This window comes from Mobula birostris, chromosome 6 (assembly GCF_030028105.1).
Source record: "Mobula birostris isolate sMobBir1 chromosome 6, sMobBir1.hap1, whole genome shotgun sequence".
NCBI lineage: Eukaryota > Metazoa > Chordata > Chondrichthyes > Myliobatiformes > Myliobatidae > Mobula > Mobula birostris.
Genome location: NC_092375.1, coordinates 174,590,174 through 174,617,723, shown reverse-complemented (window position 1 = coordinate 174,617,723; position 27,550 = coordinate 174,590,174). Strand labels below are relative to the sequence as shown.

The 27,550-nt window shown below is 42.2% G+C and overlaps 1 protein-coding gene across 7 annotated transcripts in view; it reads right to left on the bottom strand.

Annotated features, from left to right (window-relative positions):
- Nucleotides 1-27,550, bottom strand: part of fmnl2a (formin-like 2a) — a 242,760-nt gene that overhangs the window by 53,750 nt on the left and 161,460 nt on the right. For all 7 annotated transcript variants that reach the window (XR_011886450.1, XM_072261943.1, XM_072261942.1 and 4 more), the window contains exons 5-8: nucleotides 20,423-20,506; nucleotides 16,352-16,504; nucleotides 3,299-3,407; nucleotides 1,757-1,833 (exon numbers count right to left, since the gene is read on the bottom strand). Coding sequence is in view for 6 of the 7 variants with exons in the window: in XM_072261943.1 (XP_072118044.1) it covers nucleotides 1,757-1,833; nucleotides 3,299-3,407; nucleotides 16,352-16,504; nucleotides 20,423-20,506 (423 nt within the window). In the remaining variant the exon portion in view is untranslated. The remainder of the gene's footprint in view (nucleotides 1-1,756; nucleotides 1,834-3,298; nucleotides 3,408-16,351; nucleotides 16,505-20,422; nucleotides 20,507-27,550) is intronic.

Below are 27,550 nucleotides of genomic sequence, written 5' to 3'. Positions count from 1 at the left end.
CTCAGAGGTCATAAATGTCACTTGTTTCCTTCTGGTGCTCAGGAGATGGCTGAATGCTATTGTGTTGGATGGTGCTTTGCCTAACACCATCTCCCAACACATGCAACGAATGAACATGTCAGCCCTTCTGAGAAATATAGCATTCCGCTTCAGCTCCGAGTTCTGAGATTGCACCACAGATGGGGCAGGCAGTGCTTGACAGAGTAGATTGGTGAGGGGTTCTCAACCTTTGTTATGCCGTGGACCAACACCATTAAGCAAGGGGTCCCTGGGCCCCAGGTTGGGAGCCCCTGGGACAGGTGAACAATCCTACGTTCACTTCTTCTGCTTCACACCTTGCTTCCCATTTTGAGTGGCCATGTGCCAGGGACTCCCTGTATGCTTTCAAGGCAGCAGTATTTTTCACGTGGCAGAGTTTCCATTTCCAGGAAACTGATGATGGGCATGCTAACAGCTTGGGCTGCCCAATGGCAAGTGTAACTACGGCCTGAGTGCTTGGGATGCTGGTTTAACAGAGCACACTGATACTAGTTTGCTTATCGTACTAATGCCTTGGAGTGGCTGCCGGATAAGATGTAGGAGAACAGAAATCATTGTTGCCTGGTATAAGAAATATCTGAGGTCTTGATCTTCAATTACCTTTTTCTTCATTGGTCAAAGATTGTGCTGGTGCATTGAAAGCAATGGTAAGAGATGATGCCCAAGTGTGGGAATAGATTTTCCAGGGCCTTGTAATGGACTCCTATTGTCGAAGGGCCGTATTATACGATGGGAACAGGTTTGAAGTCCATCACTCTTTCTTGTTCATTTGCTGCTAATGTACATTTGAAACAATTTGAAGTCTTTCTTGGATTTTTGATCTGTTTCAGAAACACTCTAACACCTCTTACTCGGGAAATTCTCTCACAGTCCAAGAAGTGCAAGTTCCATACTGCAGCTCCTTTATTGAAACTGAAAGGAACCTTCAGGGGTAAGTGCTTCAGCCAGGACGTCCTGCTAGGGATCCCGACTGAGAGAGGAAACAAGGCCAGGGAGACCAGCACAAGACACTGCAGAAGAGAGACCAAGTAGTGTGAGGTTGATGTGGGAGGGAAAAACTCTCCTCCTTCAGATTCTTCCCAGTGGGCTCTCCAGCACCATTTCATGGTTTTGAAGTGTACACACCCTCAGTCTCGGAGCAATCCCAAACCTAACACCCATCTTCAGAAGTGGATGCATAGAGTCCAATAGGACAGACGATGTGATGAAATCTGTGTTTGAACAGTCATTTTTATTTGTTTATTGAGACAGTGCAGAGTAGGCTCTTCAATCCATGCTACCCAGCAACCCTCCAATTTAATCCTAGCCACAGGGCAATTTACAATGCCCAATTAACCTACCAACCAGTACATCTTTGGACTGTGGGACAAAACTGGTGCACCCAGAGAAAACCCACATGGTCACCGGGAGGACTTACAAACTCCTAACAGGCAGTGACGGGAACTTAGTTGCAAAGTCTGAAGATGTTCTGTTGATTAAGACAAAGCAGCATCAAATTATGATTATCAATAATTAAGACCGAAATTGTGCATTAAAAATCAAACAGCTATGCCCCATTTGGGATCCATTTTCATTCTTTTGCCTTAACAATTTTCAGAGTATAACTTGAAAATCCTCCAAATCTAAAACAATTATCCTTCAATATTTGCAGTAGGTACTGTAACTTTAAACCAATACAGGGTCATAGCATGTTATTCAAATGGAAAGGATAGCTTACCTCGGATTCTTATTGTTCAGACTCAGTGCAATTTCATTTACAGCATGTGGGTGTGACATGACCATATTAAAGCCGTACTACAATAAAAGATAAAACGTTTTACAGCACATGAATAAAAGAGAGCTAAACTACTTCTCTATCAGTCAAGAACAAAATTCATTTGAACTGGTACAATTAATTTTCTCTAATTATTAGAGCTTGACAAGGGTGCATGAGAATATTAGCACAAAATTCCAGAGGAACTCAGCAAGTCAGTAAAAATCTATAGGCAGGAATAAAGAGTTAACGTTTCCTGTCCATAGATGGCTGCCTGACCTGCTGAATTCCTTCAGCATCTTAAGTGTGCTTCTCTGGCTTTCCAGCATCTGTCGAACCTCCTGTGTTCATGCATGGAAATATTCTTACACCCAACTCCAATGTACATAAGTGGTCTTGGTAAGGTGAGATTTTACAAGGGGGTTGTGCACCCTGTCGAAGAATGGCTGGGGGACAAATGGCAATATTACAATACCAAAAATTGAATTCTGTAAGCCAGGTTGGTCTTTGTTGTAAAGCTCAGGGTTTGATCCAAAAGATAGCAATAGGAAATTATTAACTTACAAACTGAGAAACAACTGTTTGTTGAAAGAGTGGGCTGCAAATGCATGGGAAGTATACAAGAAAAATGAGTGGTAGTCAAAACCTGTAGATAGGGAATCTGATAACAAACCACAAGTTCTCACATCCCTGCATACTTGTTACATTAACTCATTAAATAAATATGCAATAGGACTTTCCGTAACACGCAGAGTCAAAAAGTTTCTATTTTTCCCACATAATGAAATTATTTAATCTAAAAAGATTACTGACTCGAATTATTTCCTGCAAAAGGATTATTGCAGACTGCTTTTGATTTACTAACATGGAGCACTTTTGAAAAGGTGGAAAGCTTCCAATATTCCATGGTCAAATGCAAGTCAAGGCTGGCGATCACTATTCCAATGCTGGATGGTACATGCACCCAGTAATCAACAAATTTCATACTGCTGAACAAAAATTGTCACTATAACTTGGTGAGCATTATGATTGAACAAGGAAAAGAAATCAGTCTGCATATGCCCAATTACTTGAAGCAATTCAAGTGCAAGACAAAATAATCAATAAGGTCCAAACTGGGGAAAGGAAACTGACAGTCGGGCAGACTTCAGCTTGGTCTGAACATAATAAATAGGAATCACTTCCTATTGCTTCTTTTTGCCCTCTTTCTGCATAACAACACAATAATTTACAGTTACTGAAATCTCTAAACATGACATTTGGTATAACACGTCTGGAGATTCTTTGTGTGAGCCTTCATACACATTACTAATAGAAACAAGACTTGGTTTTATGAAAGGTTCAGAATGAATCGACAGATGGAGCCAAGTCATTATTTTAACGCGTTGAGGCAGAAGCTGTACTTCACAGCCAACAGTGACAATGGTTCATTCAAATCCTTTCTCACAGCAGGGAAGAGTACAAAAGGCTGAAATAGAGAAACAGAAAAACATTTATTCTGTGTACCTGGTAGTTCATAATTGCACGCAAGCACATGATACAGACATGTACATCATCCTTTTTGCTCACTAATCTAGAATTCTTCAGCGTCTTTCTGCTTGGCAAAGTATTAAACCTATAGGAAGATGATAGAGAAAATACTTAGACCATCAATACACATCAAATCAATACACATAATTCAAAACCAAGAAAGAAAGGCGTTAGAATCTAAATTAAAAAGCACTGTATTCTTAAGTCAAGAAAGCTTGAAAAATGTATTCAGGAATCAGACAAAAAGTGGCTGCAGTGGTTTTTTTTTAAGTCCCCAGATTAGAGCATGTACGGCGTGTGGCCAACTGGTTAGGGCGTTGGACTAGCAATCTGAAGGTCGTGGGTTCGAGCCTCGGCTGGGGCAGCATGTGTCCTTGAGTAAGGCACTTAACCACACAAAGCTCCAGTCTACCCAGCTGAGAATGGGTACCAGCAAAAATGCTGGGGGTTAACCTCACGATAGACTGGCGTCCTATCGGGGGGGGGGAGGGGGGGGAGGAGTCTCGTATTCTCAGTCGCTTCATGCCACGGCATAAGGACCGGCCTGATGGGCCACAAGGCTCCTGACAGACTTTAATTTAATCAGACGAAAGCATGTTAAGATTCAAGAGAAGGATCTCGATTCCACATATATAATCTATTTCTCGCTCTCTCTCTAATATATATAGTGCAAAACGAGAAAACAAAATGTAGTGAGATAGTGTTCATGGGTTGAATGTGCATTCAGAAATCTGATGGCTGAGGGGAAGAAGCTGTTCCGGATTCATTGAGTGTGTGTCTTCAAGCTCCTATACCTCCTCCCTGATGACAGTAATGAGAAGAGGTATTCAGGTAATTATGTCATTACGGATCTAAGAGCCCAACATCAGTGGTAGGGAAATTATTCAGAAAGTCCTGAGGGACAGATTTAACTTACACTTAGAAAGACAAGGACTGACCGGGGACCGTTCCTCCTTTAATGATTGCTATCTATCAGGCAGAACAGATTAAGTCGTTCAATGATGAAAAACTGGCCCATTCCCCAACTTCACTCACTTCTCCCAAACCTGCATCTTGACTAAACTTCATTCAGTTTCCATTTGTTTGATAAAAGATCAACATTAAAAAATAATGTGGGCTTTCGCAACTACCTTCAAGAAATGAGCTGTGTACCGACTGAGGTTAATAACCACTCAAATCAACTTTGTATGAAAAAAATACTTCACTCAATAAGTACTTAGAACTACAACACAAGATTTGCCCTTTCAAAAGTATCGTCCTATTCAAGACCTTAATGATAGTAAGCGCTAGAGTTTACAAAAAAGCACTTCAGAAACATAATTATAGTTTTTATGAAACAAACTACAGGATTACCAATTTATGCACAGCAAGTTTCTATTAATAACAGTGAGATAATAATCAGGTAATTGCTATTTTATGTGCGCGAGTGATAAATATTCACCAGGAAACTTGGGAGAACTACTCTGTTCTTCAAATTTTGCTATAGACAACCTTGCCCACTTGATCTGCCGATAAAGCCTCACGTTTCAATACAACAGGCCTGAAATTTCCAAGCTTTGGTAGTCCTGGTGGGCAACCAAGACTGCTCCAGGGAGAGGCAGTTGCAAAGGAAGTAAAATGGAAAAATTGTGCAATGGCAGATTTTTAAATATTCACTATGCAGGGACAGAATTGAACTGAAGATAATAATTGATATGTAAAATAGAAAGAGTGAAAAACAGGGTGATTCAAGCTGCTGGCATACGTGGAAGAAGATTTGCAATAAAGTTTGGTGACTAAAGAGTCTGCCTGAGATACTTTAATCAGGTCTGTGCAATGGGACTAGAACCTACAGAGCCAAATTTAATCTGGAGGTAATAAAATGGCCACATTCTTTACATTGACAGCTTGTGTGCAATATTTCAAACCACGCATGGCTGTAATTGCTCACACAACAATTTTTTTTAAATTATGGAAATACATTTGGGGTTGTTCCACATTCTAATTGGCACAAAAGCAGTGGTAAAGCATTCTAGACGAATGACTGCACAGTGAAATAAACCAAATACACTTCAATTCACGGTGGAATTTCCAAGCTCACTTCATGTTACAGATCTTAAATCTAACAAAGCAAAATACAAAGTTATGAGAAATTAGTTATCTACAGTAGCTTGGGAAAATACATTTAGAGTTATGATAATAAACAATTAATATGTAAAGAGCTATTTTACTGTTATCAACACATAAATATTCCTCTGAAGATACAAATGCCAATAATAGAAAAGTGGATCAACTATGGCTAAGTTAAAAAAGAAATCAGATCAAAGAAAAAAACTCTTAATCCTTTTATCAGATGAGGAAGGAAAATGGGGAGGGTGAACAGTCAGCGGTTATTGTACACATTGGTACGAGCAAAATCGGTAAAACAAGGAGCAAGGTCTGAGGATGAGTCTAGGGAGTGAGGTTAAGTTAGGAAGCAGAAGCTGGAACTCAAGGGTCGTGTTTGCAGATTACTCCCAGTCCCACGTACCAGCAAGTTCAGAAAAAGGGTCGTGTTTCCCGATTACTCCCAATCCCACGTACCAGCAAGTTCAGAAAAAGGAAGGATAGGCCTGATGAGTTTGCGGCTGAGGAGCTGATGTAGGGGAACAGGGATTCAGGTTCGAGAACCAGTGGGAATCACCTCTTTGTGGGGGGGGGGGGGGAGGGAGAGAAGAGACCTCAGAGGGACAGACTGCACTTGAACCAGCGCGGGACTAACATCCTTGCAGGGAAATTTGTTACTTCTTCATGAGAAGATTTAAACTAGGTTGAAATGGGATTTCAGTACAGATAATGTGAGGTGATGCATTTTGTAAAGTCAAACCAGTGTAGGGCTTATGGTAAGACACTGGGTAGTGTAATGAAACAGAGGGACTTAGGAGTACAGTGCTTAGTTCATTGAAATCGACATCTCAGAAGAGTGTTAAAAAATTTATCACAGGGCAACATACACAAAATGCTGGAGGAACTCAGCAGGTCAGGCAGCATCTATGGAAATGAATAAACAGGCAGCCTTTCAGGCCAAGACCTTTCTTCGGGACTCAAGAATGGCTTTGGCCTGAAAGGTCGACTGTTTATTAATTTCCCTTGATGCTACCTGACCTGCTGAGTTCCTCCAGCATTTTGCATGTGTTGCTTTGGATTTCCAGCGTCTGCAGATTTTTTCGTGTTTATCACAATGGCCTTCATCAGTCAGGGTGCTGAGTATAAGATTTAGGGCATTATGTTGAGTTGCAGAAGTCGTCGGTGAGGCCACATGAAGAGTACGGTGTACTGAATTGGTTACCCTGTTATAGGAATGATGGGGTTAAAACTGGAAAGAGTGTGGAAAAGATTTACCAGGATGTGACCACGACCAGAGGGCTTGCTTAATCGTTCTATGACTCTAGTGGAACAAATAAAGTGGGACCAGCAGTTGTACTGTTTCTTAGACATGTCGAAAGCCACACAAGAAGTTATTAAATAAAATTAGAGATTCTAACAGGGTGGAATGAACTGAATGTTGGTTAAAGAGCACAGCAGGAAGTTTGAAAGACTGTGTGTGACCAATGAGGTGCTACAAGGGTCAGAGCTGAATCCCAGACTGTTCACAAATTATTTCACTGATTTGGATGAAGAGATCAACTGTAACATTTCCAAGTCAGTTGCTGTTACACTGTTAAGTACTAGCATGAGCTACAAGGATGCAGTGGGTCTTCAAGGGAACCTAGATAGTTCAGAGGCTCCCAACCTAGGGTCCATAGACCCCTCAGTTAATGGTAGGGCTCAACAGCATAAAAACTGCTTGGAAACATTTGCTCCAAGTAAAAGTGTGTGTATTTTTTGGAACAGAGTATATGGGGTTAGGGAATTAAAGTATCACTCAAAATGATATTAATCAAAGGCAAAGCAGAAACAAGAATGGGAACCAAAGGATTGGGAAGCTTTTAAAAAAAACCAACAGAAGGTAACTAAAAAAGCAATAAGGAGACGGAAGATGAAATCTGAAGGTAAGCTAGTCAATAATATGAAAGATGATCCAAAAAGGTTTTGCACACAAAATGCTGGAGGAACTCAGCAGGCCAGGTAGCCACTATGGAAGAGAGAAAAGTCAATGCTTAGGGCTGAGACTGTTCATCAGTGCTGATGGAGGATCTCGGCCCAAAACATTGACTGTTTACTCTTTTCTACAGACGCTGGATGGCCTGCTGAGCTCCTCTAGAATTTTGTGTGTATTACTTTGATTTCCAGCATCCGCAGATGTTCTCTAGTTTGCGATTCCAGAAGTTTTTTTTAGATATACAAAGAATAAGAGAAATGTGAGAGAGGATATCAGACCACTGGAAAATTGGTAGTAATGGGGGACAACAACTGACCTATAATTTCCTATATGTTGCCTATCTCACTTCTTAAAGAGTGCAGTAATACTTGCAGTTCTCCAATCCTCCGGAACTATTCCAGGATCCCATGATTCTTGTAACCTCACTATTTATGCCTCCACAATCTCTACAACTACCACTTTCAGAACCCTGAGATGTACTCCGTGTGGTCCAGGTGACTCATCTACCTTCAGACCTTTCAGTTTCCCAAGCACCTTCTCCTTAGTAACAGCAACGGCACCCATTTCTGTCCCTAACACCCTCCAATTTCTGATTCCACAGTGAAGACTGACAGAAAATACTTAAGTTTGTCCACCATTTCCTCTGATATTTACTCTCTTCTCTCTTTTATTCTTTACATTTCTGAAAAAAAACTTTTGCTATCACCTTTTACATTATTGGCTAGCTTAGCTTCATATTTCATCTTTTCTCTCCCCATTGTTTTCTTTATTTCCTTCTGCTAGTTTTGAAGCTTCCTAATCCTCTAACTTCCCACTATTTTCTGCAATATTATATGCCTTCTTCTTTGCTTTTATGTTGCCTTTGGCTTCTCGTCAACCACTGTTGTTTCATACTCCCTTTAGAATACTACTTCTTCTATGGGATGTATCTATCCTGCACCTTCCTCCAGAAACATCGGCCACTGCTGTTCTGCTGGTGTCCCTTTCCAATCAACTTTGGCCAGCTTCTATCTCATATCTCTATAATTTCTTTTTACTCCACTCTAATATTGATACATCTGATTTCAGCTTTCCCTCTCAAACTGCAGGATAAATTATGATCACTGCCTCCTGAGGGTTTCTTTACCTTAAGCTCCTTAATCAAATCTAGATCATTACAGAACAGCCAACCTAAAAAACCCATCTCACTGACATTTTACAAATTCCTTCTCTTGGGATCCAGCACCAACCTGATTTTCCCAAACACGAGGAAATCTGAAGAACTGGAATTTCAAGCAACACACATAGAAGTTGCTGGTAAACGCAGCAGGCCAGGCAGCATCTATAGGAAGAGGAACAGACGGCATTTCGGGCCCCGACTCTTCATCAGGACTAACTGAAAGAAGGGATAGTAAGAGATTTGAAAGTGGGAGGGGGAGGGAGAGATCCGAAGTGATAGGAGAAGACAGGAGGGGGAGGGATGCAGCCAAGAGCTGGACAGTCGATTGGCAAAAGGGATACGAGAGGATCATGGGACAGGAGGCCTAGGGAGAGAGGATGGGCAAGGAGTATAGTGAGAGGGACAGAGGGAGAAAAAGGAGAGAGGGAGAGAAAAATAATAAAAATAAATAAATAACGGATAGGGTACGAAGGGGAGGTGGGGCATTAGCGGAAGTTAGAGAAGTCAATGTTCATGTCATCAGGTTGGAGGCTACCCAGACAGAATATAAGGTGTTGTTTCTCCAACCTGAGTGTGGCTTCATTTTGACAGTAGAGGAGGCCATGGATAGACATATCAGAATGGGAATGGGACGTGGAATTAAAATGTGTGGCCACTGAGAGATCCTGCTTTCTCTGGCGGACAGAGCGTAGGTGTTCAGCGAAACGGTCTCCCAGCCTGCATCGGGAGCACCGGACGCAGTATATCACCCCAGCCAACTCACAGGTGAAGTGTCGCCTCACCTGGAAGAACTGTCTCTCCCATTTCATGCACATCTGCTCTCACCCCATCCTTCCACCACGCCACTAGGAATAGGGTTCCCCTTGCCCTCACCTACCACCCCACCAGCCTCTGGATCCAACATATTATTCTCCATAACTTCCGCCACCTCTAATAGGATCCCACCACTAAGCACATCTTTCCCTCTCCCTCCCCCTGCTTTCCACAGGGATCGCTCCCTACATGACTCCCTTGTCCATTCGTCCCCCCCATCCTTCCCCACTGATCTCCCTCCTGGCACTTATCCTTGTAAGCGGAACAAGTGCTACACATGCCCTTACACTTCCTCCCTTACCACCATTCAGGGCCCCAGACAGTCCTTCCAGGTGAGGCGACATTTTACCTGCGAGTCGGCTGGGGTGATATACTGCGTCCAGTGCTCCCGATGCGGCCTTCTATATATTGGCAAGACCGGACACAGGCTGGAAGAGCGTTTCGCTGAACACCTACGCTCTGTCCGCCAGAGAAAGCAGTATCTCCCAGTGGCCACACATTTTAATTCCACGTCCCATTCCCATTCTGATATGTTTATCCACTACCTCCTCTACTGTCAAGATGAAGCCACACTCAGGTTGGAGGAACAACACCTTATATTCCGTCTGGGTAGCCTCCAACCTGATGACACAAACACTGACTTCTCTAACTTCCGTTAATGCCCCACCTCCCTCTCGTACCCCATCCGTTATTTATTATTTTTCCTCTCTCTCCTTTTTCTCCCTCTGTCCCTCTCACTATACTCCTTGCCCATCCTCTGGGCTTCCTCCCTCCCCCTTTCTTTCCCCCTAGGCCTCCTGTCCCAAGATTCTCTCATATCCCCTTTGCCAATCACCTGTCCAGCTCTTGGCTCCATCCCTCCCCCTCCTGTCTTCTCCTATCATTTCGATCTCCCCCTCCCCCTCCCACTTTCAAATCTCTTACTATCTCTTCCTTCAGTTAGTCCTGACGAAGGGTCTCGGCCCGAAACGTCGACTGTACCTCTTCCTAGAGATGCCACCTGGCCTGCTGATTTTCCCAAACTACCTGCATATTGAAATCTCCCATGACAATCAAAACTTTACCCTTTTTTTTGTTTCAGGGCATGTGATAAAATAGACTGAAGTCAGCATGGGTTCCATCAGCAGGGGAAATCTTACTTGACAAATCTGTTGGAATTCTTTGAGGAAATAACGTGCAGGATTGACAAAGGAGAATCAGAGGACGTTGTACACTTGGATTTTCAAAAGCCCCCTGGCAAGGTGCTCCACATGAGGATATTAAACAAGATAAGAGCCCATGGTATTACAGGAAAGATACTAGCATAGAGAGAAGATTGGCTGACTGGTAAGAGGCAAAGACTGGGGATAAACAGGGCCTTTTCTGGTTGGCTGTGGTGTCCAGCAGTTATCTGCAGGGGTCAGTGTTGGGTCTAGTTCTTTTCACACTATATGGCAATGATTTGGATGACAGAATTGATGGATTTGTGGCCAAGTTTGCAAATGATACAAAGATAGATGGAAGGGCACTTGAGTTACTGGAAACAGTTTTGGGCGTTTACCCAAGATAGGATGAGCTGGCATTGGACAGAGTCCAGAGGAGATTCACGATAATAGCACCAGAGGGCACAGCCTCAGAATAGAAGAACGTCCTTTTAGAACAGAGATGAGGAATTTCTTTAACCAGAGGATGGTGAATCTGTGGAATTCATTACTACAGACAGCTGTCGAGGCCAAGTCAATGGGTATATTTAAAGCAGAGATTGACAGGTTCTTAATTAATGAGGATGTCAAAGGTTACAGGGTGAAAGCAGAAGAATAGGGTTGAGGGGGATAATAAATCAGGCATGATGGAATGGTGGAGCAGACTCAATGGGCTGAATGGCCTAATTCTGCCCCTAGGCCTTACGGACTAAGAGGCTCAATATCCTACTCCCTCTTTTATTTCTTATCAGAAACACTGAAGCTCAGTTATCCAGCAGCGTTTTACACAATTTTCCACTGCTGCCCGTAAGCGGTTTGTACATTCTCCCCGTGACCACGTGGTTTCCTCCAGGTGCTCCAGTTTCCTCCCATATTCCAAAGCCGTACAGATTGGTAAGTTAATTGGCTGCTGTGAATTATCCCATGATTAGGCTAGGATTAAATCAGAAAATTGCTGGGGTGGTAGCACTGCTCGAAGGGCCAGAGAAGAGGGCCTATACCTCGTTGTATCTCAAAAAATAAAATCAATACACAGAGCACTGACTCCGGAAGCCAAAAAAAATAGTAATACACGTTTATCTCGTACTGAGATGGAGAAACACAGACGCGTGCTGTGTTATGCATATTTTAGGAGAGCATTTTGAGGCAGGCCATTCAGTGCAGGAAACAGACATGCAATGACTTATCCAGACAGAAAGCCAGAGCAGCCTGAAGGAATACTCCTGCGGTTTACTGGCATGATCCTACAATGAGTCAATACATTCTGGCACACTCCTGTTCTTAAACCCCAATCTGCCTCAAATCACTGCCGTCATTTTCCAACATTCGCCTTTTCCAGTAGTTGTGCACTGTTAGAATGATCGCTCAGACAGCCACTGCTTGAACAAGTTGTCTGTGGTAAGAGGCACAATCTCAATGGTGATTTGACACAGATATTTGCTACCAGATGTTTCACAAATTTGATCTATTCAGAGTGCAGGACAGTTTAATGGATTATTCCAGTCACCAATAAACTGACTGCTCTGAATCTCAGAAAACTAGCTCTCCTTACTCGGTTATAGTGTTATACACAGCAAATATAACTAGCACTCTGAGCAATTCAATAAGCAAATTGACAGGTGTAAAACTGGAGGCCTGGACATCATATCACGTAACAGTACACTTCAAAGCATTGTATACAGTACAGCGCAAAAGTCTTGGGTACATTTATATAGCTAGGGTGACTAAGACTTCTGCACCATGCTGTAGTAATTTTATGTATTGCACTGTACTGGCTGCTGCAAAAAGAATTCGTGACATCTGTGAGTGATGATAAACCTGATTCTGATATGGGTCTCCATGGCGGACTGAGAGTGGGAAGGCACAGAGGGAGAGAAATCATGGATGGGAAAAGGGGGAGAATGGAAGGGAGCAGGAAGCACAAGAGAATCATTCTGTGTAATGATCAATTGGAATTGAATGATCTTGCCTGATGTTTCCAGACTGGGTGTGTCTGCACCCACCCACCCGCCTCTGCCACACCTTGCATTTTCCCTTTCTACAGCCCTCATAATTTTGTATACCTCTATCAAATCTCCCCTCAATCCTCTACATTCCAAGCAATAAAGTCCTAACCTATTCAATCTTCCCTTATAACTCAGGTTCTCCAGACCCAGCAACATCCTTGTAAATTTTCTCCGTACTTTCAACCTTACTTACATCTTTCCTGTAAGTAGGTGACCAAAACTGCTCACAATACTCCAAATTAGGCCTCACCGATGTTTTTTATAGCTTCCGAATAACACCCCATTTCCTGTACTCAATACTTTGATTTATGAAGGCCAATGTGCCAAAAGTTTCGTTACGATGCTATCTGTGACGCCACTTTAAATGAATTATGGACCTGTATTCCCAGATCCCTTTGTTCTACCACACTCCTCAATGCTCGTCTACCTTTCACCATCTAAGACCTATCGTGGTTAGGTAGTCCAACCAAAGTGCAACATTTCGCACTTGTCTGCATTAACTTCCATCTGCCATTTTCAGCCCATTTTTCTGTCGCAGTTTTTTCCCCAGCCCACTTTCTATACCACCTGCCCCTCATCCCTCTGGTGGCACTCCACCATCGCCATTTCCAACTTCCTTCACCCCCGCCAGATTTACAAACCCGCTCTCGTTCTACGTTGACAAATGCTGTACTGTGCAAAAACCTTAGGCACCCTATTTGTGCCTCAGACTCTTACACAGTACTGTAATTCAATTTCAATTAAGCAGAAACTCAATCATTAAAATCATTAACTTAACCACTGAATTTCCTCCAAGGTTATGTATAGGTTTGCTTCACTAACTCATGAAGGAGCTCAGACATGAGTCAACACAGGCTGTAAGGCACGTTTGGACAGCATTTCTCCGATCTTGGATGAAGCAGGAGTAAGCCCTGGATCAGCTCCTTATCCCCACAAAATCTGGTGGTTGTTCAAACAATAGTTGCTTGTGAATAGCCTCTGCTTGACCCATGATCTTTAAGGAAAGAGATCTGGCATCCTTGCCTCCCTAAATTGCCTGAGCTTATATTTTTAGGATCAAGATGTGGATTTTAAACCACGACTTTAAAATACATTAAGGGAATTACTCAAAGTGATGCTGATGCAACGAGCACATAGTTGACACCCTAACTAATGCTTTATCTTTCAAATCGGATCTCTAGAGCAATGACTATCTGGTCATGGAATTTTTTTGGAATAGCTGGGCACATTGAATGCTACAATCTTTACATTATAATATTGATGTTCAAAAGTACTTCATTACGTGCAAAGCATTTTGTGACATTCTGAGGTTTTGTAAGGTGCTATGAAAGGTCTGTCCTATTCTCAGCTTGATCTGGAACTATTTACTGAGTAAGGTATTGCAATCAGCTTAGCCATCCAGCGAACTCAGAATTTGCTTTAATTATCATTTAGCAATGACCTCTAACCTAGAACGCGTGTGTCTTTAGTTGTCGCAGTGCACTTGTCCCCTTAATAAATATCCAAACATGACTATGCAGGTTTCTGGAGATGTGTGAAAACAGGAAGATATTGGCTAATGTTTCCAGAATTTTGTAGATTCAACTGCAGAAAACCTGCACTGTAGGAGTAGGGGTCATTTCCAATTTGGAAATCATTATTATAATGAAAAAAAATTTGTATATTAATTTTTATGCCTTTATCATGCATGTACATTAAGCCATGGCAAAATTTACACTAGTCACCGGATTCAGCATGGAGCCAATCAGGAGTTTCAATAGCAACACACAAAATGCTGGAGCAACTCAGCAGGAACTCTCTATGGAAAAGAGTAAACAAGTCAATGCTTCAGGCCGAGACCCTTCATCAGGAGTTTTAATATACAGGTATTTCTTCAGTTATGACAGCTTTCCGTTCCTGAGAACTATTGATAACCTCTGATTAGTTCACATTTGAAAATGCAAGTGAATTCCTTGCTGGCAGAAGATGCCTAGAGCCCCACGGCAAATCCATCCCATTAGTCTTCCAAATACTTGTTCGTAATTGATTCCTAAGCTCCGGAACCTGGGCCTTAGCACTCAGATCTGCAGCTGGATCTTCAACTTCCTCGCAGACAGGACCCAGGCTGTAAAAAATACGGAACAAGCTCTCCTCTACAATCACTCTGAGCACCGGTGCCCCACAAGGCTGTGTACTCAGCCCCCTGCTGTACTCACTGCACACCCATGATTGTGTAGCCAAGTTTCCACCAAACTCAATATATAAGTTTGCTGATTACACATCAATTGTAGGCCATATCTCAGGGAATGATGAGCTTGAGTACAGAGAGGAAATTAAGAACCTGGTGGCATGGTGCGAAGAAAATAACCTATCCCTCAATGTCAGCAAGATGAAGGAATTGGTTGTTGACTTCAGAAGGAGTAGCGTACTGCACAACCCCATTTACATCAGTGGTGCACAAGTGGAACAGGTCAAAAGCTTTAAGTTCCTCAGGGTCAATATCACAAATGACCTGATTTGGTCCAACCAAGCAGAGTCCACTGCCAAGAAGGCCCACCAGTGCCTTTACTTCCTCAGAAAGCTAAAGAAATTTGGCCTGTCCCCTAAAACCCTCACTAATTTTTATAGATGCACCGTAGAAAGCATTCTTCTAGGGTGCATTACAACCGGTATGGAAGTTGTCCTGTCCAAGACCGGAAGAAGCTGCAGGAGATCGTGAACATGGCGCAGCACATCACACAAACCAATCTTCCGTCCTTGGACTCACTTTACATCGCACACTGTTGGAGCAGTGCTGCCAGGATAATCAAGGACACGACCCACCCAGCCAACACACTTTTCGTCCCCCTTCCCTCCGGGAGAAGGCTCAGGAGCTTGAAGATTTGGGAACAGCTTCTTTCCAACTGTGATAAGACTGCTGAACGGATCCTGACCCGGATCTGGGCCGTACCCTCCAAATATCCGGACCTGCATCTTGGTTTTTTTTGCACTACCTTACTTTCCCTTTTCTATTTATGATTTATATTTAAAATTTTTAATACTTATTATTGATTTCTAATCCAGGGAGCGCGAAGCGCAGTATCAAATATCGCTGTGATGATTGTACGCTCTAGTATCAATTGTTTGGCGACAATAAAGTAAAGTAGAGTAATCCAGGGTGCACTCAAATTAGGGAACTGATAAAGTGGGGAGGATCTGTGCTAGGAAATGGCTACTCCCAGAGCAATGTCTTTCCTCAGTGTCAGAGGCAGAAGCAAGAGGTTTAATAAAGACTAAAAGGAAAGACCAGATTAAGAAAGTGACAAGGCTGACTATCCCACTCAACTAGACAGGCATAGTTTGGTCACAGAAACACAATGCCAACTACTTTGCAGAATTCCCAACTCATGGACAGAAGAATAAACTGGGTAAATACAGCCATTCATCTGACAATTCCATTTTGCTGATCCACCTGGGATATTTTCAATGCAGTAAGACCTAACATTTGACCAACAATGTATCAACTTACAAAAAAAAACACGATTATCATAGTGAACAAAATTCTAATATGAAAGTGCATTGACCATTTGAATTTGTTTTAGGCCCTTGTTCATAGCTAGTGAGAATGTTATAAATTATCACAAGTGGACAAATAGTTGCAGTAATTTCAAAAAGACTGACAACCAGATTAGATTCTGAGTTCATACACTGTAAAATAATTTGCAGACTTGGATTTTTTTTTTTTAATTGACATACAAGAAGCCTGTATTTTAGAGCCAACAGGAAGCCACACTGTAATCATTGCCTTGCCCCTTTTGCCTTGGAAATCAGAGTGTTCAATCATCAGCTTACCGTAAAGTTGAATGCCTGGATGCCCGGGCCAAGCCGCTGCCGACGGGCGATGGCAGGTTACTGCCCCGATGCAAATCCTCAATGGAGCGGCTCCACGCCTTGCTTTTCTCCACTGCATTCTCCACATTATTTTCAACGCTTTCGTAGTCAAAGCTGAACAAGATTTAGGCAAATTACAGCGTATTTCTTACTCATATCTGCCATCAAAATGCAGAACACAATCATCCTAATATATCACATGTCAAACAGCTTGCTTTTACTAAATACTGATGCTCAAGGAAAAGGTTAAACTTTGATCCAGGATACATATAGGCACAACCTATACTGTAAAAGCATGCAGAAAAAAAACAAAATAACAATTATTTTACCTTAAAATATTAAACATAATTTATGCAGATGTATAAAATTACATGTTTATGTCGGGGGGAGAAAAAAACTCCACATTTCATAAATCACACAAGAAGATGACAATTACGAGTTAAATGTATTTTAAAGAATACTTTCTTGCTACCAAATCGGAAAGTACATGGTTAGCAAGAAACATTTTGAGTTCAGCAGATACCTAAATGGAAGAGGACAGGTGATCTGATAGGGGTGTATAAGACGATGAGAGACATTGATCATGTGGATAGCTAGAGGTTTTTCTCCAGGGCTGAAATGGCTAACACTAGGGGGCCATAGTTTTAAGGTGCTTGCAAGTGGGTACAAGGGGGATGTCAGAGGTAAGTATTTTCCACACAGAGAGTGGTGGGTGCGTGGAATGCACTGCTGCCGAAGGTGGCAAAGGCGGATACAATAGGTTCTCTTAAGAGACTCTTAGATAGGTACATGGAGCTTAGTAAAATAGAGGCCTATGCAGTAGGGAAGTTCTAGGCCAGGGGTCCCCCAACCTTTTTTGCACCGTAGACCGGTTTAATATTGACAATATTCTCGCGGGCCGGCTGGTCGACCGGGGTGGGGGGGGGGGGGAGAGGTTGGTGTTCAAGTAGGGTTAAACTCACCTCAACATGTCTTTTACAGTTAGAGTTGCCAACTTTCTCACTCCCAAATAAGGGACAAAAGTAGCAGTCAAATCCCGCAACACTTTACCCCAGGAAAGACTATAATGACCATGAAGCCTTGCGCGGGCACCTATCTGCGCATGTGTGACGTGCACGTGATGTGCGCATGCACGTACATGCCGATTTTTTTCTCCCACAAATCAGTTTTGCCTTCATCTTCCCGACTATACTGTACATACATTATTTCTACTTTATATAGGCTGTGTATTTATCATGTCATTCCTGCTTTTACTATATGTTTGTGTTATTTTCAGTTTTATGTGTTATTTGGTATGATTTGTTAGGTTATTTTCTGGGTCTGGGAATGCTCAAAAATTTTTCCCATATAAATTAATGGTAATTGCTTCTTCACTTTACGTCATTTCAGCTTACGAAGAGTTTCATAGGAACGCTCTACCTTAGCGGGGGAAATACAGGACCAGGGCAGTCCCGTATGGGACAAACCAATTTAGCCCAATGTACGGGATGTCCTGGCAAATACGGGACAGTTGGCAACCCTATGTTCAAGTTCAACAGTGCGTGACAGGGAATGAGGAAAGGTGCAGCTGACTCATATCGTTTCCTCACGGCACGGTAGCACATGCTTTGCGGCCTGGTACTGGTCCGTGGCCCGGTGGTTGGGGACCACTGTTCTAGGCAGTTTCTAGAGTAGGTTACATGGTCGGCACAATATTGAAGGGCCTGTCATGTGCGTAGATTTCTAAAAGGAAAGATCAGATTAAGAAAGTGACAAGGCTGACTATCCCACTCAACTAGACAGGCATAGTTTGGCTGACTAACCCACTCAACTAGACAGGCATAGATGTGTGTAGATTTCTACGTTTCTATGTTTTAAGCTTCTAACCACGTCCTATCAAAATATTCAGCAATACGTAGATTTACTGTTCTTGACACAAGCATTTGTAAGGAACAGTACCCTCTCTCTTATAAAATGAGACTTCTATTATGGAAAAAGCATCCTCATTAAAGTAATTATTTGAGCACATTAATTCCTGGAAAACTAGTAAAGGAGTTTTGGAAGTTCATCACCTATCCACAAGTCCATCCTGCATTATGCAAAGCTATCATCTCTCTTTTTACTGAGACATTTTTCCAGTTCTAGGTCCCAAAGTTTATGTACATCCATAAAACAGAAGCACAATTAGGCCATTCAGCCATCGAGCTTGCTCAACCCCATTTCCTGCCTTCTCCCTGTAACCTTTCGTGCCCTGACTAATCAAGAATCTGCCAACCTCCACCTTAAATGTACCCAACAACCTAACCTCCACAGCTGCCTGTTGTAACGTAGCCTTATATGCCTTTACCGATCAAGAGCCTATCAATCTCCTCTTTAAATATACCCAATTATCTGTCCTCCACAGCCATCTGTGGTAGTGATTTCCACAGAATCACCATGCTTCGGCTAAACAAATACCCCCTCATCTCCTTTCAAAATGGGCTTCCCTCTGTTCTGAGGTTATGCCCAATTACACCCTCTCCACATCCACTCTATCTTGGCCTTCCAACATTCGATAGGTTTTACTGAGAGCACCCCTTATTCTTCTAAGTTCCAGCAAGTACAGTCCCAGAGCCACCAAACACTCTCATATGATAAGACTTCCATTCCCAGAGTAATTTTCATGAACCGCCTTTGAACCCCCTCCAGTGTCAGCACATCCTTTCTTAGATAAGGGGCTCAAAATTGCTCACAATACTCCAAGTGACACCTCACCGGTGCCTTTTAAAGTCTTAGCATTACATCCCTCTTTTGATATTCTAGTCCCCACCAAATGAATGCTAACATTGCATTTGCCTTCCTCACCACTGACTCAACCTGCAAGTTAATGTTTACACCTCTGATTTTTAAATTTTCTCTCCTTTTAGAAAATAGTCTACAATTTCATTCCTTCTACCAAAGTGCATGACCGTACACTTCCTGAAACTGTATTCTATCTGCCTTTGTCCATTCTCCTAATCTGTCTCAATCCTTCTGCAGACTCCCTGATTCCTCAACACTACCTTCCCCTCCACCAATCTTTTTATTGACTGCAAAAGAAAGCCATCAATTCCATCATCCAAATCATTGACATATAACGTAAAAAGATGAGGTTCTGACACAGACCCCTGTGGACCACTACTCAACATCAGCCAATCAGAAGGTGCCCTCTTTATACCCACTCTTTGCCTCCTGCCAGTGAGCCATATTTCTATCCAGGCTAGTAGCTTTCTTAGAATGCCATGGGCTCATATCTTATTAGGCAGCCTCATGTGTGGCACCTTGTCAAAGGCATTTTGAAAATCAAGGTAAGCTACATCCACTGACTCCCCTTTGTCCATCCTGCCTGTTATTTTCTCAAAGAATTCCATCAGACTTGTCAGGCAAGATTTCGCTTTAAGGAAACCATGCTGACAATCTATTTTATCATGTGCTTTCAAGTACCCTGAAACTTAATCCTTAATACTAGACTCCAACATCTTCCCGACCACTGTAGTCAGACGAGATGGCCTAGAATTTCTTGTCTCCTGCCTTCCTCCCTTCTTGAAGAGTGGAGTGATATTTGCAATCCAGACCAGAAGAACGATGCCAGCATCGATTGACTCTTGAAAAATCATTACTAATGCCTCCACAATCTCTTCAGCTAACCTTTTCAGAACCCAGGAGTACAGTCCATCTGGTCCAGGTGACTTATCTACAGGGAGACCCTCCAGCTTCCAAAGTACGTTCTCCCTATTAATGGCAACTGCACTCCCTTCTGCACCCTGACACTCTTGAACTTCCGGCATACTGCTAGTGTCTTCCACAGTGAAGGCTAATGCAAAATATTTATTCAGTTTGCCCACCATTTCCTTGACCTCGTTACTACTTCCCCAGTGACAGTTTTCCAGTGGTCCAATAACCACCCTGGCCTCTCTTTTACTCTTTATATATCTGAAAATACTTTTGGTATTCTCTTTGATATTTTTGTCTCGCTTAGCTTCATACTACATTCAACAAACTTCTTACTGGCTGATGCTCAAAAGGACTACTTACGTAACTGCACACTGTGCGAAGGAGAGGTACTCCACCAGTATGTCTAGACCTTGGTTCTCTTCATTCAAAAATTCTCTCACCCAACTGTGAAAGAAAACAAAATGGGCATACGTATAAGGACATATAGCTTCACAAAAAAACAAGTCTTAATAGTTAATCTTAGCCCAGTCCATCAAAAATATAATGCAAAAATGATAAACCTCAGGCGTTTCTGGTCTGTATCTTTTGCTGATATAGTGAAATTATTAGAAATGGATAATCAAGCATAACGACCTCTTCGATAGTAAATTTTCTCCTGACACCCCTCTCCCCCCACCACCAGACCACCAAAACTAAACCATTTTCATGACCTTTTTCCTTAACAACACCACAGGATTTCATAACTCACTTTACGTCAGGAGCCACCAGACCTGGAGCATTTAAATTTCAGCATTATTCTATACATTATGGAAGTCGGCCCATAGCTAAATCAAGACAACAGATTCATGTGTCAGGGAAAGAAGATGTTGAAATGAAATTTTTTAATCAAACTGCTGGGGCAGGGAATCTTCAACTCCAAAAAATAAATCAGATTTGTAAACCAAAAGTACATTTACTCTAATGAACACTGCCCCCTCGATCTTTAAAACTAAAGGTGTAAAGATTTCTTTACACTTTAAAGCACAGGTCACTTCAAGCCTGCATTTCGAATATAGTTTTTCTATTGGGGTGGAGATGCTACAACTCCTTTTATTCAAAGCCCTTAAATTCGTAAATCTGAACATGATGCAGCACAAATACAGACCTGCATCCTTTGGAGCCCTGACTATAATTAATTTTTCATTCAAGTCTCTTAATGGGCAGAGGTTTGGCAGTGCAAGCACACTTTGAACCCCACAACCACCCCCCCCACCCTGATATAAATGGTTTTTCATTAACTATTAAAATCTTGACCACAGCATAAGCAGCGGCTTTAAAGCAGAGTAAATGATTCCTCTTCATTTTCAGTACATGTGAGGATATCAGGGGAAAAGAAGAATCCTACATCTGGTAGCACTTGGCTACATCTGAAATTCCAACATGGTCAGCCAGGAGATTTAGCCTCAGACAATAAGGGAAATGAAATTTCAGAGTGGGAGACAGGCTTGGGTAAACTTTTTGCACACAGATTTACAAAATAGTATTTACTTTACAACAAAATAGGCATATTTCTGTATTTAGCTATGTCCTCAAGCTCTCATTAATTACGCAAACACATGATACAGGTGCCCCCCCGCTTTTCGAACATTCGCTTTACAACACCTCGCTGTTACGAAAGACCTACATTAGTTACCTGTTTTCGCTAACAGAAGGTGTTTTCACTGTTACGAAAAAAGGCAGCGTGCGCAAAAAGGTGAGCAGCCAAGCTCCTCCCCCAGAATTGCATTCTAGCTAGCATTGCTTAAACATGTGCCTGTGAGCATCTGTGCTTTATGTCGATTTATTTTGAGTACCCGTTAGCAAGATGAGTTCTAAGGTATCGGAAAAGCCTAAAAGAGCTCGTAAGGGTGCTACACGTAGCATAAAACTAGACATAATTAAGCCTTTCGATCGTGGTGAACGAAGTAAGGACGAAGTTAGTTTGGCTTGTGGATGTTGACGAAGATGATGTTGAAGAGCTTTTGACATCCCATGACCATGAACTGATAGATGGAGAGCTGATGCAATTGGAAGAGGAAAGGATAACAATTGAAACTGAATGCAGTAGCGAACGGACCAAAAGTGAAGTCGTCCAGGAACTGAACGTGAAGCAACTGAACGTGAGATTTTCGTTGCAAATGACAACAATGATTGCAGAAAAGTATGACTTTAATTTTGAAAGGGTTTAGGGCATATTTGCAGGATGGTTTGAGTGTTTACAAAGAACTGTATGATAGAAAAGTCTGCGAGGCTAAGCAGTCAAGCATATTGTCGTTTTTCAAGCCTTCCACATCAGCCACAGCAGATGACGAACCTCGAGCTTCGACATCAAGGCAGGCAGACATAGAAGAAGATGACCTGCCTACCCTGATGGAAACAGACGACGATGAAATGACACCCCAGTGTCCCACCACCCCAACCTCCGACGACTTCGCCTAACACAGCATCGGTGTGCTCGCTGTCTTCCTGATTCCGGTAAGTGATACTACACTGTACATGCATTATTTCTACTTTATATAGGCTGTGTATTTTTATGTGTTATTTGGTATGATTTGGCAGCTTCATAGCTTAAAGGTTACTGGAGAGAGTGATTCTGCCGAGAGCGCTTGCGTGAGATTTTCGCTACGGTGAACAGTGCAGCAATGATTGCAGAAAAAAAATTCTACTTTATATAGGCTGTGTATTTATCATATCATTCCTGCTTTTACTATATGTTACTGTTATTTTAGATTTTATGTGTCATTTGGCATGATTTGGTAGGTTATTTTTTGGATCTGCGAACGCTCACAAATTTTTCCCATACAAATAAATGGTAATCGCTTCTTCGCTTTACGACATTCCGGCTTACGAACCGTTTCATAGGAACACTCTACCTTTGGATGGCAGGGGAAACCTGTACATGAGGTACATGTCACCGGATCAGTTTCTTGGCTTTGGTCTGACAAGATGTTGTTTAAAACATTCATCTTAATAAAAAAAACACACCACTTGTTTATGCCTGAGCAATTTATTGAACCATCATATGCCACCATGCAACAGATTGTTCCTGTTTCACAATTCTACTACATGCTGGCCTTCCTGTTTTAACTGCATTTTAATCAGGGAAGGGGAAAATCTTTCAGATAGAGAGGAGAAAACAAAAGACAAAAATGAAAACATTCATCACCCCTAATAGATTTTTTTTTATATATCTGTCAGGCAGGTATCTGATCAACTTCAGGGTCTCATAGTGATGAATAACACATCATTCACTTTTGAAAATAAGCCACATACCAAAGAGAGCATGATGGATGATATTTTGGGTTTTTACAGAAAAGCATTCATCTGCCATCCAAATCAATATGGACAAAAAACAGAAGGCACATAGACACTATTACGACGAACCTCACGTAAAGGGATGACAATAAGATATACCCTTAACATAATGTGTAAGGTGTGGGACGGTAGTCAGCACAACGCTTTACAGTTCAGGCGACTCAGGTTCAATCCCCATCACTGCCCATGAGGACTCTGTACACTCCCCCTATGACTGCTCCGCTTTTCCCCCACAGTCCAAAGACGTACCAGATAAACAAACACAAGTCTGTGGTCCTCTTAGAGGCTGAATCAAGTAGGTGCAGATTAAAAAAAAGCCCATAGTGAGAAAATGCCCAGATCTGGAGTAGTTGTATTTCTTTATGTTGGAAGATCTTATGGATTTCCGAACTTGGTTCGGGAAAAAGAGAGATACCTACAATAAATATAGGCAGCATGGAGTAAATGAGGTGCTCGAGGAATATAAAGAATGTAAAAAGAATCTTAAGAAAGAAATTAGAAAAGCTAAAAGAAGATGCAAGGTTGCTTTAGCAAGTAAGGTGAAAATAAATCCATAGGGTTTCTACAGTTATATAAATAGCAAAAGGATAGTGAGGAATAAAATTGGTCCCTTACAGAATCAGAGTGGACGGCTATTTGTGGAACCAATAGAGATGGGGGAGATTTTAAACAATTTCTTTTCTTCAGTATTTACTAAGGAGAAGGATATTGAATTGTGTAAGGTAAGGGAAACAGGTAGGGAAGTTATGGAAACTATGATGATTAAGAGGAAGTATTGGCGCTTTTAAGGAATATAAAACTGGATAAGTCTCTGGGTCCTGACAGGATATTCCCTAGGACCTTGAGGGAAGTTAGTGTAGAAACAGCAGGGGCTCTGACAGAAATATTTCACATGTCATTAGAAATGGGGATGATGCCGGAGGACTGGCATATTGCTCATGTTGTTCCATTGTTTAAAAAGGGTTTTAAGAGTAAACCTAGCAATTATCGGCCTGTAAGTTTGACGCCAGTGGTGGGTAAATTAATGGAAAGTATTCTTAGAGATGGTATATATAATTATCTGGATAGACAGGGTCTGACTAGGAACAGTCAACATGGATTTGTGCGTGGAAGGTCATGTTTGACATATCTTACTGAATTTTTTGAAGAGGTTACTAGGAAAGTTGATGAGGGTAAAGCGGTGGATGTTGTATATATGGACTTCAGTAAGGCCTTTGACAAGGTTCCACACGGAAGGTTAGTTAGGAAGGTTCAATTGTTAGGTATTAATATTGAAGTAGTAAAATGAATTCAACAGTGGCTGGATGGGAGACGCCAGAGAGTAGTGGTGGATAACTGCTTGTCAGGTTGGAGGCCGGAGATTAGTGGTGTGCCTCAGGGATCTGTACTGGGTCCAATGTTGTTTGTCATGTACATTAATGATCTGGATGATAAGGTGGTAAATTGGATTAGTAAGTATGCAGATGATACTAAGATAGGTGACGTTGTGGATAATGAAGTAGGCCTTCAAAGCTTGCAGAGAGATTTAGGCCAGTTAGAAGAGTGGGCTGAAAGATGGCAGATGGAGTTTAATGCTGATAAGTGTGAGGTGCTGCATTTTGGTAGGGCCAATCAAAATAGGACATACATGGTAAATTGTAGGGCATTGAAGAGTGCAGTAGAACAGAGTGATCTAGGAATAACAGTGCATAGTTCCCTGAAGGTGGAATCTCATGTGGATAGGGTGGTGAAGAAAGCTTTTGGTATGCTGGCCTTTATTAATCAGAGCATTGAGTATAAGAGTTGGGATGTAATGTTAAAATTGTACAAGGCATTGGTAAGGCCAAATTTGGAGTATTGTGCACAGTTCTGGTCACCAAATTATAGGAAAGATGTCAACAAAATAGACAGAGTACAGAGAAGATTTACTAGAATGTTACCTGGGTTTCAGCACCTAAGTTACAAGTTGGGTCTTTATTCTTTGGAATGTAAAAGGTTGAGGGGGGACTTGATAGAGGTATTTAAAATTATGAGGGGGATAGATAGAGTTGACGTGGATAGATAGACTTTTTCCATTGACAGCAGGGGAGATTCAAACAAGAGGACGTGAGTTGAGAGTTAGGGGGCAAAAGTTTAGGGGTAACACGACGGGGAACTTCTTTACTCAGAAAGTGGTAGCTGTGTGGAACGAGCTTCCAGTAGAAGTGGTTGAGGCAGGTTCGATATTGTCACTTAAAGTAAAATTGGATAGCTATATGGACAGGAAAGGAATGGAGGGTTATGGGCTGAGTGCGGGTCGGTGGGACTAGGTGAGAGTAAGCGTTCAGCACGGACTAGAAGGGCCTAGATGGCCTGTTTCCGTGCTGTAATTATTATATGGTTATATGGATTATCCTGGAAGGTTAACTGCTGATTGTAAATTGTTCTGTGAATAGGCTAGCATTAAGTTGGGGGATTGCTAGGTGGCTTCGCTCAAAGGGCTGGAAGGGCCCTATTCTGTGTTGTCTCAATAAATAGACAGATAGATAAATAAATCAATTTAAGGCCCGGATGAGACTGCAGCCAACTGAGCAGTCAGTCCATCCTGGAGTAACAGTAGAAAGCTCAGTTGATTTTCAGAACAAACTTCAATAGCATGCAACCAATATTATACATCAAAATGGCTGAAATGGAATTTCCCTCTTGATAATTATAAACAGTAGCCTGGAGGAATAGTACTAAACTAGAGCTGTAAGACTGGAATATTTCTGACCAATGAGGAATTGATCTTACCTCTGACCTGGCAGGAAACCTAGCACTGTTCCACTCTGCTGGTCCCAAGTTAAAACAGCAGATTAAGAGTAATCATGTTACTGTAGACTGACCTGCAAATTTATAATGCAATCTTCCAGCTTAAGTGGAGTGTTAGTACGCCCACATTTTACAACTCAGGCTAGCAAGAGGAGCAAAATCTCTCGGTTCAACTTTTACCACCATCATTTCCAGGCATCAGACCATGAGATATAGGAGCAGAATTAGGCCATTTGGCCCATCGGATCTGTTCCTCCATTTCATCATGGCAGATCCATTTCTCCTCTCAGCCCCAACCTCCTGCCTTCTCTCTGTATCCCCTCATGCCTTGACCAATCAAGAATCTATCAAACTCTGCCTTAAATATACATAAAGACTCAGCTTCCACAGCCGCCTGTGCAACAAATTCCTCAGATTCACCACACTGGCTAAGGAAATCTTCATTTGAACAGGATGCCCCTCTATTTTGAGGCTGTGTCCTCTGGTCTTAGACTCTCCCACCACAGAAAGCATCCTCTCCACATCCACTCTAACAAGGCCTTTTGCCATTCAATAGGTTTCAATTAGGTCACCTCAACTCCTCCATTCTTCTGAACTCGTGAATACGGGCCCAGAGCCATCAAACACCGTTTATATGACAAGCTGTTCGATCCTGGAACCGTTTTGTGAACCTCTTTTGATCCCTCTTCAGTTTCAGCACGTCCTTTCCAAGGGGCCCAAAACAGCTCACAATACACCATGAGGCCTAACCAGTGCTTTTCAAAGTCTCAACGTTATATCCTTGCTTTTATATTCTAGTCCTCTTGAAATGAATGCTAACATTGCATTTGCCCTCCTCACCACAGACTCGGCCTTTCAAATCCAAAAACCTCAGCTTAGTATTTTGTTTCCCTAACTTCATCACATGGGGTTCTGAACCTGGGGTCCACAGATCCTTTGCTGAATGATATTGGTCCATGGCATAAAAAAAGGTTGGGAATCCCTGGTAGACCATACCCACTAATATATACAAACAACAGGAATTCTGCAGATGCTGGAAATTCAAGCAACACACATCAAAGTTGCTGGTGATCGCAGCAGGCCAGGCAGCATCTGTAGGAAGAGGTGCAGTCGACGTTTCAGGCCGAGACCCTTCATCAGGACCCTGATGAACTGCTGTTTCTGTAACGATTTTGTTTTTGACCAGTCAGGGCTGTGAGCCCTGAGCAGAACCCCCAACCCTGGAGGACCCCTTTGACCTGTTTGGTATTGGTGACCCTACCAAAAGCCAAAGCAGTAAAGCACTGGCTCCAGCCAACATAGCTCTCCGGGTCATTGAGACACACAAGCCTCCAAACTCTATGATGAGTTCGTGGTTCCCTTGGCAGGATCAAGTAGGTGCAGGTA